General features: G+C 51.9%; 2 protein-coding genes across 2 annotated transcripts; both read left to right on the forward strand.

Annotated features, from left to right (window-relative positions):
* The first annotated feature begins 2,851 nt into the window (after positions 1-2,851).
* On the forward strand, positions 2,852-4,988 carry NKX2-6 (NK2 homeobox 6). Its single transcript, XM_088179870.1, has 2 exons — positions 2,852-2,981; positions 4,486-4,988. Exons 1-2 carry the CDS (start codon positions 2,852-2,854, stop codon positions 4,986-4,988), a joined length of 633 nt encoding a protein of 210 aa, XP_088035996.1.
* Positions 4,989-7,911: 2,923 nt separating this feature from the next.
* Positions 7,912-9,343, forward strand: NKX3-1 (NK3 homeobox 1). The gene is made up of 2 exons (XM_088179871.1): positions 7,912-8,198; positions 8,859-9,343. The coding sequence occupies exons 1-2, from the start codon at positions 7,928-7,930 to the stop codon at positions 9,305-9,307; spliced, it is 720 nt and encodes a 239-aa protein (XP_088035997.1). The 5' UTR covers positions 7,912-7,927; the 3' UTR covers positions 9,308-9,343.
* Positions 9,344-16,114: the final 6,771 nt, after the last annotated feature.

Genomic DNA, 16,114 nt, shown 5'->3' on the forward strand with positions numbered 1-16,114 from the left:
CATCCCCAAACTCCTCGGAGTTGAGCTGTGCATCCACCTCCCTTTATTCCCATCACATTTCTAACACCCCAGTGGCAACATCCCCATTATTCCCTCACTCTTGACGGCTCAAAACCCAAAATCTGGCAGGACTGGATTGCTGCGGGTGGTGATGGCTCTCCTGAGAGGCGGGTTCGAGTTTCAAGGGTTTCGGATGCTCGTCCGCCTGATACATCCCAGCGATAGCTCCCGAAATCGGATACTGCGGGAGCTGCGATTGTGCCGCTGCCATGGAAATCTCCCGCTCCGTCCCGAGCGCTCCTTTCTCCCGGTTTCACCTAACCTGGTTAGAAAGAGCAGTAATGGCCCCGGAGAGCCCTAACAGGATTAAACCCCGCGCCAGAGGGAGCCGGTGATTTACGGCTGTTTGTGATGGATCCGCTCAGGCTCCTTCCCAGAAATTCCCCGGGGGCAGCTCCGGCCAGAAATGCTCCGGGTCAGAGGGTTGGGAAGCTCTTGGGAAGGGTCTGAGTCCCCTGGGAAGGGTCTGAGCCCTTTGGGAAGGGTCTGAGTCCCCTGGAAAGGGTCTCAGTCCCTTTGGGAAGGGTCTGAGAGCTTTGGGAAGCGTCTGAGCCCCTTGGGAAGGGTCTGAGTCCCCTGGATGGCATTTGGGAAGGGTCTGAGAGCTTTGGGAAGAGTCTGATCCCCTTAGGAAGGGTCTGAGCCCCTTGGGAAGAGTCTGAGCCCTTTGGGAAGAGTCTGATCCCCTCGGGAAGGGTCTGATCCCCCTGGATGCCACTTGGAAAACCCCCAAAAAAGCTCCAGGGAGCTCAGCAACAGGTTTTGGCTGGGGAGCACCTGCGAGGTGATTTAGGAGCCTCTGGATGCTCCAGAGCCGCCTGCCAGCAGGAGAGGGCTGGATGTGATCCGTAAGAGAGACAAAAATTATCAGAGAGACAAAACCGAAGCAATTCTGGGTTTAGAAGTTGATTTAATCCAAATATCTTCAGTTTTCGGGCCGGACAGGAGCGATCCCGTCCCGAAAATCCCATTTATCCCATCACCCAACCCGCCCCGTGCGCGTTCCCGCGGGTGCCGAGAGCCAAAGCCGGGTCCGTGCATTAATCCCGGAGTCACCAGGGCCGGATGGAGCCGCTTCCCCCAATTCCTCCCTGCTCGTCTCCATCGCAGCCAAGCATTTCACCTTGGCGCCGGCCGCTTGGAGCCGAGGTGTAAAATTACCAAACAAAGCGGCCAGACGTGGCCGTGAATCCCGCAGGGCACCGGGAAAAGGGGAAAGGTGCGAGTGGGACACGGCTCTGGAATTGTGGGGGGATTTGGAGAGGGGGAATTGAGGGAAGGGAGCACGGGAAGGGCTGGAAAGGGAGGAGGAACCAGCGCGGGATGGGTGAGGGAGATGCAGCCTCGTTGCTCTCTGTGGGATTGGGAGGTTTGGGGAGGTGGGCTGCAAGTGCAATGGTACAAAACCGGCAAAAATCGGCAAAAAAATGGCAAAGAAAATGGTATAAATAGGTAAAATGAGAGACAGAGAGAGAGAGGAATAGCAAAAATAATTAAAAGGGAAAAAATGCAAAAAAAAGAAAAAAACGGGGACAAAAAAATGCAAAAAAGGCAAAATGAAGCAAAAAAAAAAATATAAAGAAGAAAAAAGGACAAAAATTGAGGGGGGAAAATGGAAAAAGGGGGAAAAGGGCATCTCAGAGGAGAGTGTAAGGAGAGAGAAACTCCCGAGCAGGGCCTGGGCTTCCCCCACCAAACGGATTCAGGAATTGCTGAGGGGATGCTGAGCCTGAAATCCCCCGCGGGGAGCTGAGCTCGGTGATTCCCCCGTGACAATTCCCACTGGAAACTGAGATTCATGGAATCCCAGAAAGGCTTGGGCTGGAAAATCCTTTAATAAAACCCCACGAGCAGGGATGTGAAAACCAAAGCCAGCGCCCAGGGGCTGGGAACGAGCCCGGCTGATTCCCGGGAATTGGAACCGACCCTTGAGGGGGCTCCGAGCACTTTTCTCCCCGAGCCACTGTATTTATTTTATTTGCCTTCCTTTGCATTCCCTCACTTCCTCGCCTGTTTTGGGGCAGTTTATTTATTCAGCCTCCCCTCCCGGGCCCGTTTGTCCCTCTCGGTGGGGCGGGGGCCACCGGCCCAGCCCAGACACGGCGAGCTCGGCTCTGTCAGGGCTATCAGCGAACACCAGCCCCGAGCCCGGCCAGGAATTTTAATTGAAGCTCAGATAAGGCCCAGCATCACCCCACGGCCCGAGGGGCTCCCCAGCATCCCCTGGGGGCTACCAGGACCCCGCTGCCCAAATTCATGGGGGTGCCCTGCCCCGCTCCCTCTCCACGCCCTGGCAAGGCTCTGCCAGCTCTGGGAAGCACTGGGACAAACTGGGAGGGAACTGGGAGGGAACTGGGAGGGAACTGGAGCCCGGAGCTGTCCCCACGTCCGTGTCGCCGCGTCCCCTCCCCTCCCGCAGGAGCTTGGTGGTCTGCGCTCCTTATCAGCGCTTATCTGGCGGAGCCGCTCGCTAATGTGACCCTAATGGAGCTCAAATGGACTCGATTTGTTTTATTGCGGCTCAGCCCCAAAGCCCCGCACCCCCTGCCCCCCTCCCTCCGCTCCTTCCCTCTTCCCTTGTTTTGGAAACACGCGGGGAAGGGGCTGCTCCTTCCTCCCTCTCTCCCGGGAGAGCTCTCCTGGGATTGTCCATCCTTCCCCTGCTCCCCCCCAGGACCCCCGGGAACCCCCTCCCCTCCTCCCCGAGCCGCGGGTGTTTCGTAGCCCGGCGGTGACGGGAGGGTCGGAGCTGGCAGCGCTCGGTGCCTGTGGCACCCCCCGCACCCCCAGGATGCTGCCCACGCCCTTCTCGGTGCGGGACATCCTCAACCTGCAGCGGCCGGAGGTGCCCGGGGGTCCCCGCGCCGCCCCCGCGCCCCGAGCCCCCCGCAGCCCCGGCGGGCAGGACGAGCCGCGGCCGCGTAAGTGCGGGGGAAGCACCGGGGGGACCCCGCGGAGCCGCTTTCGTTCCCCCCGGCGCGGATCCCGAGGGCAGCCTCGCCGGTCCCGCTTCCTCCTTTTTTCCCTTTCCCCTCCACTCCTTTTTTTTCCCCCCTGTGGTTTGGTTTATTTTTGGGGTTGTTTGGGGCATTTTTCGCGCATCCCCCGCGCATCCCCGCAGCTCCGGCTGCCCTCGGGGGAACGGGGTGGTCTGGGGGGGGGGAGCGGGTGGAGCTGGGGGTGGATTTGGGATATTGGGATATTTTTCCTGCCCTAAGTCACCCATCGGCACCGCTTTCGATGTCACCCCCGTGTCGCGCTCAGGATTGGCCCTGCTGGGGACAGCAGCAGCCCCGAGGGGGGATTGGGGCTCTCCCGCTTCTTCCCGCAGCTAAAATCCCAAAATGTTCATTGGGGCTCTCCCGCTTCTTCCCGCAGCTAAAATCCCAAAATGTTCATTGGGGCTCTCCCGCTTCTTCCCGCAGCTAAAATCCCAAAAAGTTCCCTCTGCTCCTGTTCCGCCGAGCGGGGAAAGGCGGAAAGCAGCGGGAGCAGAGCGGGAGAACTGGGATAGGGATGGGGAGAGGTGGGGAGGGAGAGGCGAGCTCGGGGAGGGTTCTGTGCCCTTCACATCCTCATCCAGAGCCTTCCGGCATCCCCTGGAATTCCCGAATTCCCTGCTCTGCCTGCTCGGGTATCCAAGCGCAACCCAGCCGGAGCTGGACCTGATCCCGGCCGCTCCTGTGCAGCACAAAATCCCAGCAAATAAAAATCCCAGCAAATCAGAAATCCCAGCAAATCAGAAATCCCCCAAACCATCAACACCTCTCAGACACAACAATTTTTCTCCTCCGCTCCCAACCCCTTCGGGTTGTTTTTTTTTGGGGGGGGGGTTGTTTTGCCCGAAATTCCGAGAAATCTGGGATTCTCCTTTCCTGGAGCTGGTGGCAAATCCTGCAGGAGTTCTGGATTCCATCCCTGCGGGGCAGGGTGCTGGGGAAAGGGGATTTGGGCTCTGGAATACTCGAACCTGCTCTGTGCCCGCCTTTCTTTGTGTCCCTCGGACAGCGGTGGCAGCCCCAAAACATCCGAGGCGTCTTTAGGAGGGGGGGGGGGGGGAAAGGAGGTTTTATTTTATCCAGAATTGGTGTAACGGCCTAATTCTTCAAAAATAAAAAAGTAAACATCAGAGGTGCCATTAGGAGGAGAAAAAGAAGAGGTTTTAGTATATCCAGAATTGGTGTAACGGCCTAATTCTTAAAATAAATAAATACATAAATAAATAAATAAATAAATGTATTGAACTCTCAATAAATACCACGGGAAAATTCATATTAAATTTCCCAAATATCAACCTTTAACTTCATGAACTGTCAGCTCTACCCCACCCTATCCCCAACGGGTGCCATTCCCGATTTGATCCCTCCTCTGGCTGCGAGCAGAGCTGGATTTGGCTTTGACTTCGCTTTATTTCCCTCCCTGCAGGAAAATCTCTGCTGTCCTTTGAGGCGGAGGAGAAGCGCAGGGAGGCGCGGCCGCGGAGGAAACCGCGCGTTCTGTTCTCTCAGGCTCAGGTGCTGGAGCTGGAGCGGCGTTTCCAGCGGCAGAAATACCTGTCGGGACAGGAGAGGGAGCAGCTGGCGGCTCAGCTGCAGCTCAGCCCCACGCAGGTGAAGATCTGGTTCCAGAACCGGCGCTACAAGAGCAAGAGGCAGCGGCAGGAGCGCAGCGCCGCTGTCCCCGCGCTGTCCCCGCGCACCGTGGCCGTGCCGGTGCTGGTGCGCGATGGCAAACCCTGCCTGGGGGGTTCTGCGCCTTTCCCGCCTCCCTCTGCAATTCCAGGTGGTTTTTCCTACGGTTCCTGCTGCTCCGGCGGCGTTTTTGGAGCGGGGTGCGGAGGGGGATGCCCCGGGATGTCCCCAAGTGTCACCCCCGGGGGTGGCCAGCGCCAACCCCCGGCTGTGGCTGCGGGAATGAGCTGGAGGTGAGGAGAGAGGAGGATCAGGGAGCCAAATCCAAAGGATTTCTGCCAGCGGAACCGTCCCAGAACATCCCTGGGAAGAGAGAGAGGAGGAGGCGCTGCCACCACAGCGCTGAGACTTCGGGCGCCCAGTAATTATAAATTATTTATTATTAAACGCAGTAATTTGGAGCCTAGCCCTTCCTGCTCCCAAGGGATTTGCTGCCCCAGGATGTCACCAGGACATTGATTTTCCTTTCTCGGGATAACTGGAAAACAGGGGCCGTGCACACGCCTGTGCTTTTGTACATGGACAATATTTAATGCTTTGAGTTCCTATAATTTCTAGATTTATTTCTGGTTTGTTTTTCCTAATCACTCCCAGCACAGGTATCCATCTCTGCCTTTATTATTAATATTATTGGTACTATTATTATTATTATTTGCAAATAAAAACAAATCAATGAAATCGTGTATTTGCTCTCTTGCCCTTTCTCACTTTGTATTTTGAATTTTCACATCCGCAATTTGCACCCGAGCATCCAAACCTGAGCCAAATAAAAATAAAAATCGAATCAAATCCTAATAATCCAGGCAAAAATCACCTTGCAGTCCAAGTTGATGAATTCCCAAGGTTTAACCCTTCCGAAGTTTTGTTCCTCCCTCTTCCCACTCCGTTCCCGACAGCTCCTTATCCTGCAGCATTTGGGAAAAGCCTTGCGGGCGGTAATTAAAGCTTTTATCTGTGATCCCACTTCCCAAATGGGACATTCCTGACCCCGGAGAATCCCCGGCAGGGACAGAGGTCGCTCCTCATCCTGCGGCTTCCAGGCTTCGGGGACGCGGCCCCTTCCCTTCCCTTCCCAAAACTTCCCAAAACTTCCCAAAACTTCCCAAAACTTCCCAAAACTTCCCAAAACTTCCCAAAACTTCCCTTCCCAAAACTTTCCTTCCCAAAACTTTGCTTCCCAAAACTTCCCTTCCTTTCCCTTCCCAAAACTTCCCAAAACTTCCCTTGGAATTAATTCCCCTTTCCCTGCCCTGCTGCTGTTGCTGGGAAAAGCTCTGGGTTCCCACTCCTGGAATCCCGAAAAACACCGAGAATTTTCCTTGGAGGTTCAGCAACAAACTGAGGGCAAATCCCAGGAAATTTCCCCCAAATAAAGGCAGAAATCAAGGAAGGAAATTGCTTCCCTCGGGAAAAAAAAACCTGGAAATGGGAATCGCGAAACCCGGAGCCCTCAGGGACGGGATTTTGGGGATTTTGGGGATTTTTGGGATTGTCCAGGGCAGGGCCGGGATTTGGACTCGATGATCCCTGTGGGTCCCTTCCAGCTCAGGATATTCCCAATTTCTTCATAACTCTTCCCAAACTCCCTTTCTCCGCCTAAAACAAGGCTGAGCCTTTGGAGCTCCCGAGTTTTTCGGGGCATTCCGTGGGTTCTGGGGGATTAATTCCCAAACCAGAGGCTGAAGAAGGAAAAAGGGGCTGGAAAAGCCGAGTTTGGGGCGCGTTTGCAGAACCGGCTCGCGGTTGTAACCAAACACCTCCTATAAAATCAACAAAGTCCGCAGGGGATTTGAGGGAAATCTTTTGTTTCCCTTTTTAAGTGTAAAAAAAAAAAAAAAAAAAAAAAAAAAAAGCCAAAAACCGCGCCTGGGCTTTGCGGCTGAAGGGGCTGGGTTTGGGCGAAGGGTTTGGGAATAAAAGCGGAGATCAGTGCTGATATTCCAGCAGGAAAAGGAGTTTGGAGACAGCAGAGCTGGAGGAGGTCACTGATAAATTCACATTTAGAGATTTAGAGATTTATTTAAATATAAACTGCCCGCAATTCCCGGAGATTCTGCTCATCCCCATCCCACCGGATCTTCCCCAGGACATGGATTTGCCTTGGGATGGGACAAGGTGAATTTTTAAATCCAGTGTTCCCCACACCTGGGGGGTTCCGAGGCTGTTTTCCAAACAGGAATTCTCGGAGAACAACCACAAATAAATAAAATCCTCAGGAAAGAATCTGCCAGAGCAGGCAGCTCCACTCGTGTTTTTTCTCGGATTTGGGAAGGTTTTGCTCCTTTTGGGTGCCCAGGATTTTGTTGTAAAAGGTGTTCAGGCTTCTTAAATGAACCGAGGAATTAGTCTGAGGTTCAGGCTTAAACTTTCAGCCTTTTCCATGCCAGGATTCGCCTCTGGAGCTGCAATCCCTGGCTCTGGTTGGAGCGGCTTTGCAAAGCTGATAAAATATCTGTGACATTTTCCCCTTTTTTCCGACACGCTCAGAGTGCATCAAAGTGGAGGCGTTCGAGGAAAACCCTCAAAATACATTTTAAAAAAACACCCAACCCTTTTATTTCTCCACTTTTCCCGCTGAAAGCGGCGTTTTCCCAAAGAGCTCCGGGCTGGAAATCATTGCCGTGAGGGAGGGGAAGCAGAGTTGGGATTGTGGGGGGCGATGGATGCACAACATCCTCCAAGGATGCTCTCCAAAAAAAACCCCAAAAAAACCCCAGCGTGGACGCATTTTGACCCCAAAATTCCCATTTTTATCTTCAAAGCCGGGAGGGATTTGTGAGCAGGGAGGCGCTGAGGGGCGGCCGGGACCCCCCGGATTCACGGGGAGGGGAGCGCTGGGCAGGAGGGAGAAGCAGCGGCCCCAAAGGCAGCGGGAGCCGGGGCACGGGCGAAGGGCGTAGACCGTGCCCGGCTCTCCAATCAGCCCCGGGAGGTTTGGCTGCGGGCGGATAAATGCGGGGCAGGGCCGGGCGGGGATGCAGCGAGCCCCGGGACAGCGGCAGGAGCCGGGGATGAGCGGCGGGGAGCGACCGGCACCGGCACCGGGACCGGGACTGGAACCGGGACCGCGATTGGGATCAGGATCGGGATCGGGACCAGGATCGGGATCGGGACCAGGATCGGGATCGGGACCGGGATCGGGACCGGGACACCACTCGGTCCCCGCCCCCCCGGCCATGAGCGGCACCCCCGGGGCAGCCCCGCACCCCCGGCCCGTCCCCTCCCGGCCCCGCACGTCCTTCCTCATCCAGGACATCCTCTGGGACGGGCCCGAGCGCGGAGGGAGCAGAGGGAATGAGGAGGAGGGGAGCGGGGCCAGCCCAGCCCCGGGGGTCCCTCCCGGGGGTCCCCGATCCCCGGGAGCCGCGGGGATACCCCAGGGACCCGACACAGGTAACGGGGGAGCTGCTGGCTGCGGAGGGGAGCGGGAATGGCTGTGCCCGGGACAGGGAATGGATCGGGAATAGACCGGGAATGGATTGGGAAAGGATTGGGAATAGATCAGGGAATGGATCAGGAATTGATTGGGAATGAATCGGGAATGGATAGAGAATAGATCAGGGAATGGATCAGGAATGGATGGGGAATGTCTGTGCTTGGGACAGGGAATGGATCAGGAATGGATCAGGAATGGATCAGGAATGGCTGTGCTTGGGTCAGGGATGGATCGGGAATTGATTGGGAATGGATCAGGAATGGATCAGCAATGGCTGTGCTTGGTTCGAGGAATAGATCAGGACAGTTTCTGTTTGGATCAGGAATGGATCAGGAATGGCTGTGCTTGGGTCAGGGATGGATCAGGAATGGGTTGGGAATTGATTGGGAACGGATCAGGAATGGATTAGGAATGGATCAGGAATGGATTAGGAATGGCCATGCTTGGAAGGGAAATGGATCAGGAATGGATAGGGAATGGATAGGGAATGGATAGAGAATAGATGAGGGAATGGATCAGGGAATGGATCAGGAATAGATCAGGGATTGATCAGGGAATGGATCAGGAACAGATAGAGAATAGATCAGGGATGGATCAGGAATAATCAGGGAATGGATCGAGAATAGATCAGGGATGGATCAGGGAATGGATCCGGGGCTGAGCCCGAACAGCCCCAAATCCCTTTGGAATTTTCCCTGGCTGTTCATTCCCAATTTTTCCCTTCCCAGACATGCCGGTGGAGACGCTCCTGCCCGACTGCGCCCCCCCCGTGCGCGCCATGGCCCCGCGGGCCCCCAGGCAGGGCAAACGCTCCCGAGCCGCCTTTTCCCACAGCCAGGTGATCGAACTGGAGCGGAAATTCAGCCACCAGAAATACCTGTCAGCCCCGGAGAGAGCTCACCTGGCCCGGCACCTGCAGCTCACCGAGACCCAGGTGAAGATCTGGTTCCAGAACAGGAGGTACAAGACCAAGAGGAAACAGGTGGTGGCCGGGATGAGCCGCTGGGACTCGCGTCAGGAAGCGCCAGAATTCCCGGGAATGTCGCTGCTGGCGCTCAGGGGTGCCTGGCCCTACCTGCCCTGCCTGTACTACGTCAATTCCTGGAGCCCTTCCTGGTAGAAATTGCTTTTTTTCTTTTTTTTTTGGGTGGAAAATTGGAAAATATCTGAAAAATTTTATTTTTCCTTCAATTCACAAGGGGAGGGATTTTAGTGACAGCGTTTTGTAGTGGCGGCATAAAATTCATCACTAACATTGAGATAACCAAAGAAAAAACCCCAAATTTTAACAGTATTTTAATTCATTTTATTGCAATGGTCTGGGAATTCCCAGGGAATCTGTGGTTGTCCCATCCCTGGAAATGCTCAAATCCAGGCCTGGTAGAAATTGCTTTTTTTAGCTGGAAAAGATCTGATTTTTCCTTAAATCCAGTGGCAGCTGGATTAATTTCCTTAATTTCCTTAATTTCAGTGGCAGCGTTTTGTAGTGGCAGCATAAAATTCTCTCCTCACTAATATTGAAATAACCAAAGAAAAAGCCCCAAATTGTAACAGTATTTTAATTCATTTAATTGCAGTGCTCTGGGAATTCCCAGGGAATCTGTGGCTGTCCCATCCCTGGAATTGCACGAATCCAGGATTGGATTGAACTGTTTTAACAGAGTTAAAACACCCCAAATTTAGGGAGGAAAATGAGATTTTCCACCTAAAAATGCAATTTCTACCAGGATGGGGCTTGGGCATTCTTGAGTGGCTGCAGCCCCTCCTGGTAGAAATTGCATTTTTAGGTGGAAAAATCTCATTTTCCCCCTAAATTTGTGATGTTTTAACTCTTGTGCTGCTCTTCCTAGAGCTGATTTGGGGCTGGATTTGCAGTGGCAGCACAAACCTCTGTGGCCACTAACACTGAAATAACCAAAAAAAACCCCAAAAACCCCAACCCAATATTTTAATTCCACTTAATCCAGCGTTTTATTCCAATACTCTGGGAATTCCTGTGGCTGCTCCATCGCTGGAAGTGCCCAAATCCCGGAGGTGCCCTGGATGCCACCCCGGCAGGGACAATGGGGCAGTGACAGACGAGTTTTGCATATCCGGGTGTGGGGACAATTCTTAAAGCAGCAGCAGCAGCTCCAGGGTTGGACTCGCAGGGCAGCAAATCCCTCCTGCAGGTGGAATTTCGAGGTTGGAGCCCAATTTTTCCAACCTAAATCATCCAAAATTTCATGGATCAGCGTAATTCCCAGGATAGCAACAGGGTGATTCCAACAAGTCGTTTTTAAGGAAAAAAAAAAATCTTATTTGCACTTACAGAATAGCAAAAAATTAATTTTTTTTAGAGTTAATTACATTTAAAGTGTCATCAATTCCATGGGGAAAGAGTGGGAATAAAGGAGATTTCCTTTATAGTTTCCTTTTTTTAGATGGAAAATACCATTAACACTGGATATAAAGGAATATTTCCTTCAATATTTCCTGAATATTTCCTTCAATTCATTTTCATGGTTTTTCTCAGCTGGAAATGCATTTTCTCAGCTGCAGTAACTCAGCAAAGCTCTGCTGGGATTCAAATCCACGGATTTTAATTCTTTCCCTGGGAAGTTCCGGGGATGTTCCTCTGCTCCCATTCCCTCCTGGAAACACAGACAATAAAAAAATGGGAAAGAACTGCCTGGATTTTCCTCTTTCCCACTGGATTTTTCTTTTTTTTTAAAATTTCTCTTTTGCCTTGTGAATCTCTTTGAGCTCCCAGGCAGAGGAGGCAAAAATTCCAGGGGCAAAATTCCAGGGAAGGGAGGAGAGGGAGCAGAGGACACTCAAATAGAGGAGTTGCCAATTTCTCTCACATTATCAGAATTTCTCTGCTCTGGAGGCCGAGCTGTGGCTTTGGGAATTGTCTCAAAGTAACTTTTTTTTTTTATCTCCAGCTCGGATTTTGTCCCAGCTCCCCCTCCCAGGGCCGGGTATCCCCCGAGCATCCCGGATTCCAGGAGGGAAGGACATCTCTGCACTGTTGCAAAATGTTCCCATCCCTGCTCTTATCCACAAAAATCCCTTTATTGACCTCAAAGCTGGGAATTGCCATCCCCCCTCCGAGGGCACCTCCTGCCAAAATCCCACAGATTTCACTCCCAAACCCTCGGGATGCTGCTGGAATCCAGGCACAGACATGGAATTTAAACTAAAAATGCAGGAAAAGAGCTGGGAGCATCCTGCACTGCTCCCACTGGGATGGGAATGAATGTTCCACTGGGATGGACTGGGAAAAGGAGATTGAACTGGAAATGGGATCTGAGCTGGAAAATAAATCTGAACTGGAAAAAAAATCTGAACTGACAATTCAGTCTAAACTAGAAATGGGGTCTGGACTGGAAATGGGATCTAAACTGGAAATGGGGTCTGGAGTGGAAAATAAATCTAAACTGACAAATCTAAACTAGAAATGGGATCTGAACTGGAAATAAAATCGAACCTAAAATTGAGATCTAAACTAAAAATGAGTCCTAAACTGAATTTCTTGGATGTTTCTTTGGGAAATGTCACTGTCACAGTTGGGGTTTTCCCTGCAGGGATTTTCCAAGCCCAAATCTCGTCCTCGAGAGCTCCCCCGAACCCCACTGGGCTGAACAGTTCTGGTTTTATCCCTGATTTATCCCTGATTTATCCCTGGTTTTATCCTGATTTTATCCTGATTTATCCCTGTTTTTATCCTGATTTGTCCCTGGTTTCATCTCTGATTTATCCCTGATTTTATCCGGATTTTATCCTGATTTATCCCTGTTTTTATCCCTGTTCCCTCTGCTGATGCTCTGGGATCCTTTGGAATAAAGGCTGCAGGGTCTGTGCTAAGAACGTTTTGGTTTTGGGGTTTTTATCCCAGATTTGGGGTGTTTAATCCCAGGTTTGGGGTTTTTATCCCGGGTTTTGGGGTTTTTATCCCAGGTTTGGGGTTTTGATCCCGGGTTTGGGATGTTTTTCCCAGGTTTGGGGTTTTTATCCCAGTTTGGGGTTTTTGTCATGGGGTTGGTGGTTTTTATCCCGGGTTTTGGGGCTTTTATCCCGGGTTTTGGGGTTTTTATCCCGGGTTTGGGGTTTTTATCCCGGGTTTGGGGTTCTTTCCATCCCTGTGAGTGACCCCGAGTGTCCCAGCAGCCCCAAGAACTGGGACTGAGGCAGCAGCTCCGGGTCCATCCCAGCTCTGCCTGGAGAAATCCCTCGGCTGCCTCAGCCCTCCCACCCCGAGGGGGTTTTTATGGACATAAATCCCAATTCCAGTCGGTTTTCCTTTTATTTTCCAAGCGCAAAACATCAAGACAAATAAAAAAACCGGGCTGAGCTGTTTGATAACCAAAGCCTTGAAGGCATCAATCATTCCCAGGGGATAAAAATCGCCTTGATGAATGGGGACTGGAAAAATCCCACAGCTGACCCCGGAGCCAGGAGGGTTCCATCAGCCCTGAGGGAGCAGAATTCCTGTTTGTGCCACGTGGGAAGGGAAAACATCCTTTAAATCCATCAGGATTATCCCGGGGTTGGTGCTCGCACAACGTTGGCTCTGCTGGGGGTTAAATCATTTCTTTAAAGGATAAAAAAAATCCTTAAAAAAAAAAATAAAATAAAATCCGAGAGGGAGGGGAGGAGGTGCCCGTGGATAATGGAACTGCTGAGCAACATTTGCATGGCCTGAACCGCGCTCCTGGCAGAAATCCAGGGATTGGAGCCAAGGAAAGCTCGGGTTGGAGGGTTTGTAGGGTTTGGGGAGAGGGGTGGGAAGGGCAAGGACAACCCTGGGGCTGCAGCGGGAAAATCCTCCAGGAGAGCGGGGAACTCTCGGGAATGAGGAATCTTTGGGGATTTGGGAGAATCCTCCAGGAGGAGAACGGGGAACTCTCGGGAATGAGGAATCTTTGGGGATTTGGGGAAATCCTCCAGGAGAGCGGGGAACTCCCGGGAATGAGGAATCTTTGGGGATTTGGGGAAATCCTCCAGGAGGAGAGCAGGGAACTCTTGGAAATGAGGAATCTTTTGGGATTTGGGGAAATCCTCCAGGAGGATAACGGGGAATTTTGGGAATGAGGAATCTTTGGGGATTTGGGAGAATCCTCCAGGAGGAGAGCAGGGAACTCTTGGGAATGAGGAGGAACCCTTTGGGATGTCCAACTTAATGTCCAGGGAATAATAGTGGGAATTATTAGGGAATAATAGTGGGAATTATCAGGGGAAAAAGGGGTGGAAATCAAGGAAGGGACCCAGGACCCCGCTCCGCTTCCACCAAAATTCCGCCTGAGGAGCCAGGAATGTTTCCCACCCAAACATTCCCACCGTGCTGGGGCTTTCACAGTCAGAACATTCCCATTGAAATTCCCATTTTTTTTTTCCCGCTTGGATCCCACCCGGGGGAGTTGTGGCTCCGGGAGCTGCCGGGGACAGCGAGGACACGAGGGACACTGCCGGGATTTTCCCTCTGGAGCCGGGGGAGGATCCTCCCAGTTCTGTTCCCACCGAGGGCTTTTCCCAGCGCTAATTCCAGGATTTCCAAGAGGCAGCTGCCACGCACGGTATTCCCAGGAATTATTCCCAGGAATTCTTCTTATCCAGAGGTTTTTGGGAGAGATAGATTTAAAAAAAAAAAAAAAAAAAAGTGGTAAAACCTCAGGGCAAGGTCCACACATCCCCTCCAGCGCTGCCTTCCCACACGGAGCTTCCAGAGGGATATTCCCAGATTTTCCAGCACGGTTTGGATTTCCATGGAATGGTTTGAATCTCCCAGAACTCCTGCGGATCCTGGAGCAGGATCTCAAAGGAGGAGAAATGGGAATGGGATCCCGTCCTGGGGAAGGTCTGAGCGTGACAGAATTCCCAGGTGCAGCTTTTCCTGCAGGTCGGGAGGGATAAAACAGGTGGAGAAGAGGAGGGGAAATGAAATCATGGTTGTAAGAACTCCGGGCTTGAGGGGTGAAGGGAGGAATCCTGGAATGTGGGAATGGAAGAGACCGGATTTTAACCCTTCAGCACCATGGGATCCCGTTCCCAGGACAGGATCCCATTCCCAGGACAGGATCCCATTCCCAGGGCAGGATCCCGTTCCCAGGGCATGATCCCATTCCCTGGATCCTGTCCTGGGAATGGGATCTGGTTCAGGGAATGGGATTCCCCAGGACAGGATCCATTTTTCTCCTGACAGGATCCCATTCCCTGAATCAGATCCCCTTTCCTAGGACAGGATCCCATTCCCAGGACAAGATCCCATTCCCTGCATCCTGTCCTGGGAATGGGATTCCCCAGGCCAGGATCCCATTCCCCAGGACAGGATCAATTTTTCTCCTGACAGGATCCCATTCCCCAGGATCAGATCCCATTCCCCAGGACAGGACAGGATCTCATTCCCAGGACAGGATCAATTTTTCTCCTTACAGGATCTCATTCCCAGGATCAGATCCCATTCCCCAGGATCAGATCCCGTTCCCCAGGATCAGATCCCATTCCCCAGGATCGGATCCCATTCCCCAGGATCAGATCCCGTTCCCAGGGAGGGGAAGAATTCCCGAGTGACATTTTCAGGGATGCTTTCCCTTCATCCCAGGCTGCTCCAACCCAACCTTGGACCCTTCCAGGGACGGAGCAGCCCCGAATTCCCTGCTCCAATCCCAACCCTCGCCTTCCCATCAATTAATCCGGGATTAATCCAGGATTAATCCAGGATCTGGGCTGGGTTCGCTCTCCACATCCGATCTTTATCTCGTTTTTCTGCTCAAACACCGCTTTTCTTTCAGGGTTAATGAGCACGAACACAAACATCTCACCTTTCCCACCTCGCCCCTTCCCTCTCCCGTTCCCTCCCTGTTTGTCTTGGACGCTTCCAGGAGGGAAAAATTTTTTCCGGCCACTCCTTCCCCGGCTGATTCTGCCACATTCGGCCACAAAAGGAATCAAAATATTTGTGTTTGGCCACGGGGTTTAATTCCTTTACACAGCTCCGGGGAGCAGGGAAAGTGTTTTGTGCCGAGCTCTGCAGGTGTCAAAATGCTCTGCAGAGGGGCCAGAAATTCTCAGCTAAAATCCCGCATTTTAGCCCAATCTGTGACCCCAAAATTCTGTATTTTAACCTGATTTGTGACCCCAAAATCCTTGATTTTACCCCGCTCTGTGACTCCAAAATTCTTTATTTTACCCTGATGTGTGACCCCAAATCCTTATTTTTAGCCCAGTCTGTGACCCCAAAATTCTTGATTTTACCCAGATCTGCCACCTCACCTGCCACAAACGCACAGAATTATTCAAGGGAGGATGAGGAACTTTTCCAGTTCTTAATCTGCTTTTTGTTTGTTATTTTGCATAAAAAAAAAAAAAAATTAAAAACTTTTTTTTAAGGTGTTTTCTTCGCTGTTTCCCAATGCAGGATCCAGGTGGGAAATGTTGCCACAGTTGGGTCACTGGAGCACGAGGAGATAAAAAAAAATCCTGCTGGAATTCCAGCCCTAAATATTGTTAATTTTGGGGCTTTTTATTCCCAGAATTCAGCAGCTCCAACCCCCTGGGAGCATCCTCCCCTGAGCTTTGTTTCCCTCTCAGCCACCTCCATAATCCCATTTTTGGGAAGAGGAAAACCAGGATTTCCTCCTGTTTTCTTTTCCACCTGCTCCCAGGTTTGCCAAACAAAAATCAATTTCTCATCGCCTGCAGGAAGCTGAACCCTCCAAAAACTCCTTTGGAGCTGCGGATCAAATCCATCCATCACCTTTATTTCAATTTTAATTTTTTTTTTAATGATTTTATTTGCTTTTGGCCGGGGCCCCAGAGAGGTTTGGAGCAGGTGAGAAGAGGAAGGTGAAGATTGATCCCCCCGGGGCTGCTCTGCCCAGGAGAAATGCTGAATAAATAGTGAATAAATAGTGAAGAAATGGTGGATAAATAGGGAATAATCCTT

This window comes from Sturnus vulgaris, chromosome 28, assembly GCF_052056855.1.
Source record: "Sturnus vulgaris isolate bStuVul1 chromosome 28, bStuVul1.hap1, whole genome shotgun sequence".
Lineage (NCBI taxonomy): Eukaryota > Metazoa > Chordata > Aves > Passeriformes > Sturnidae > Sturnus > Sturnus vulgaris.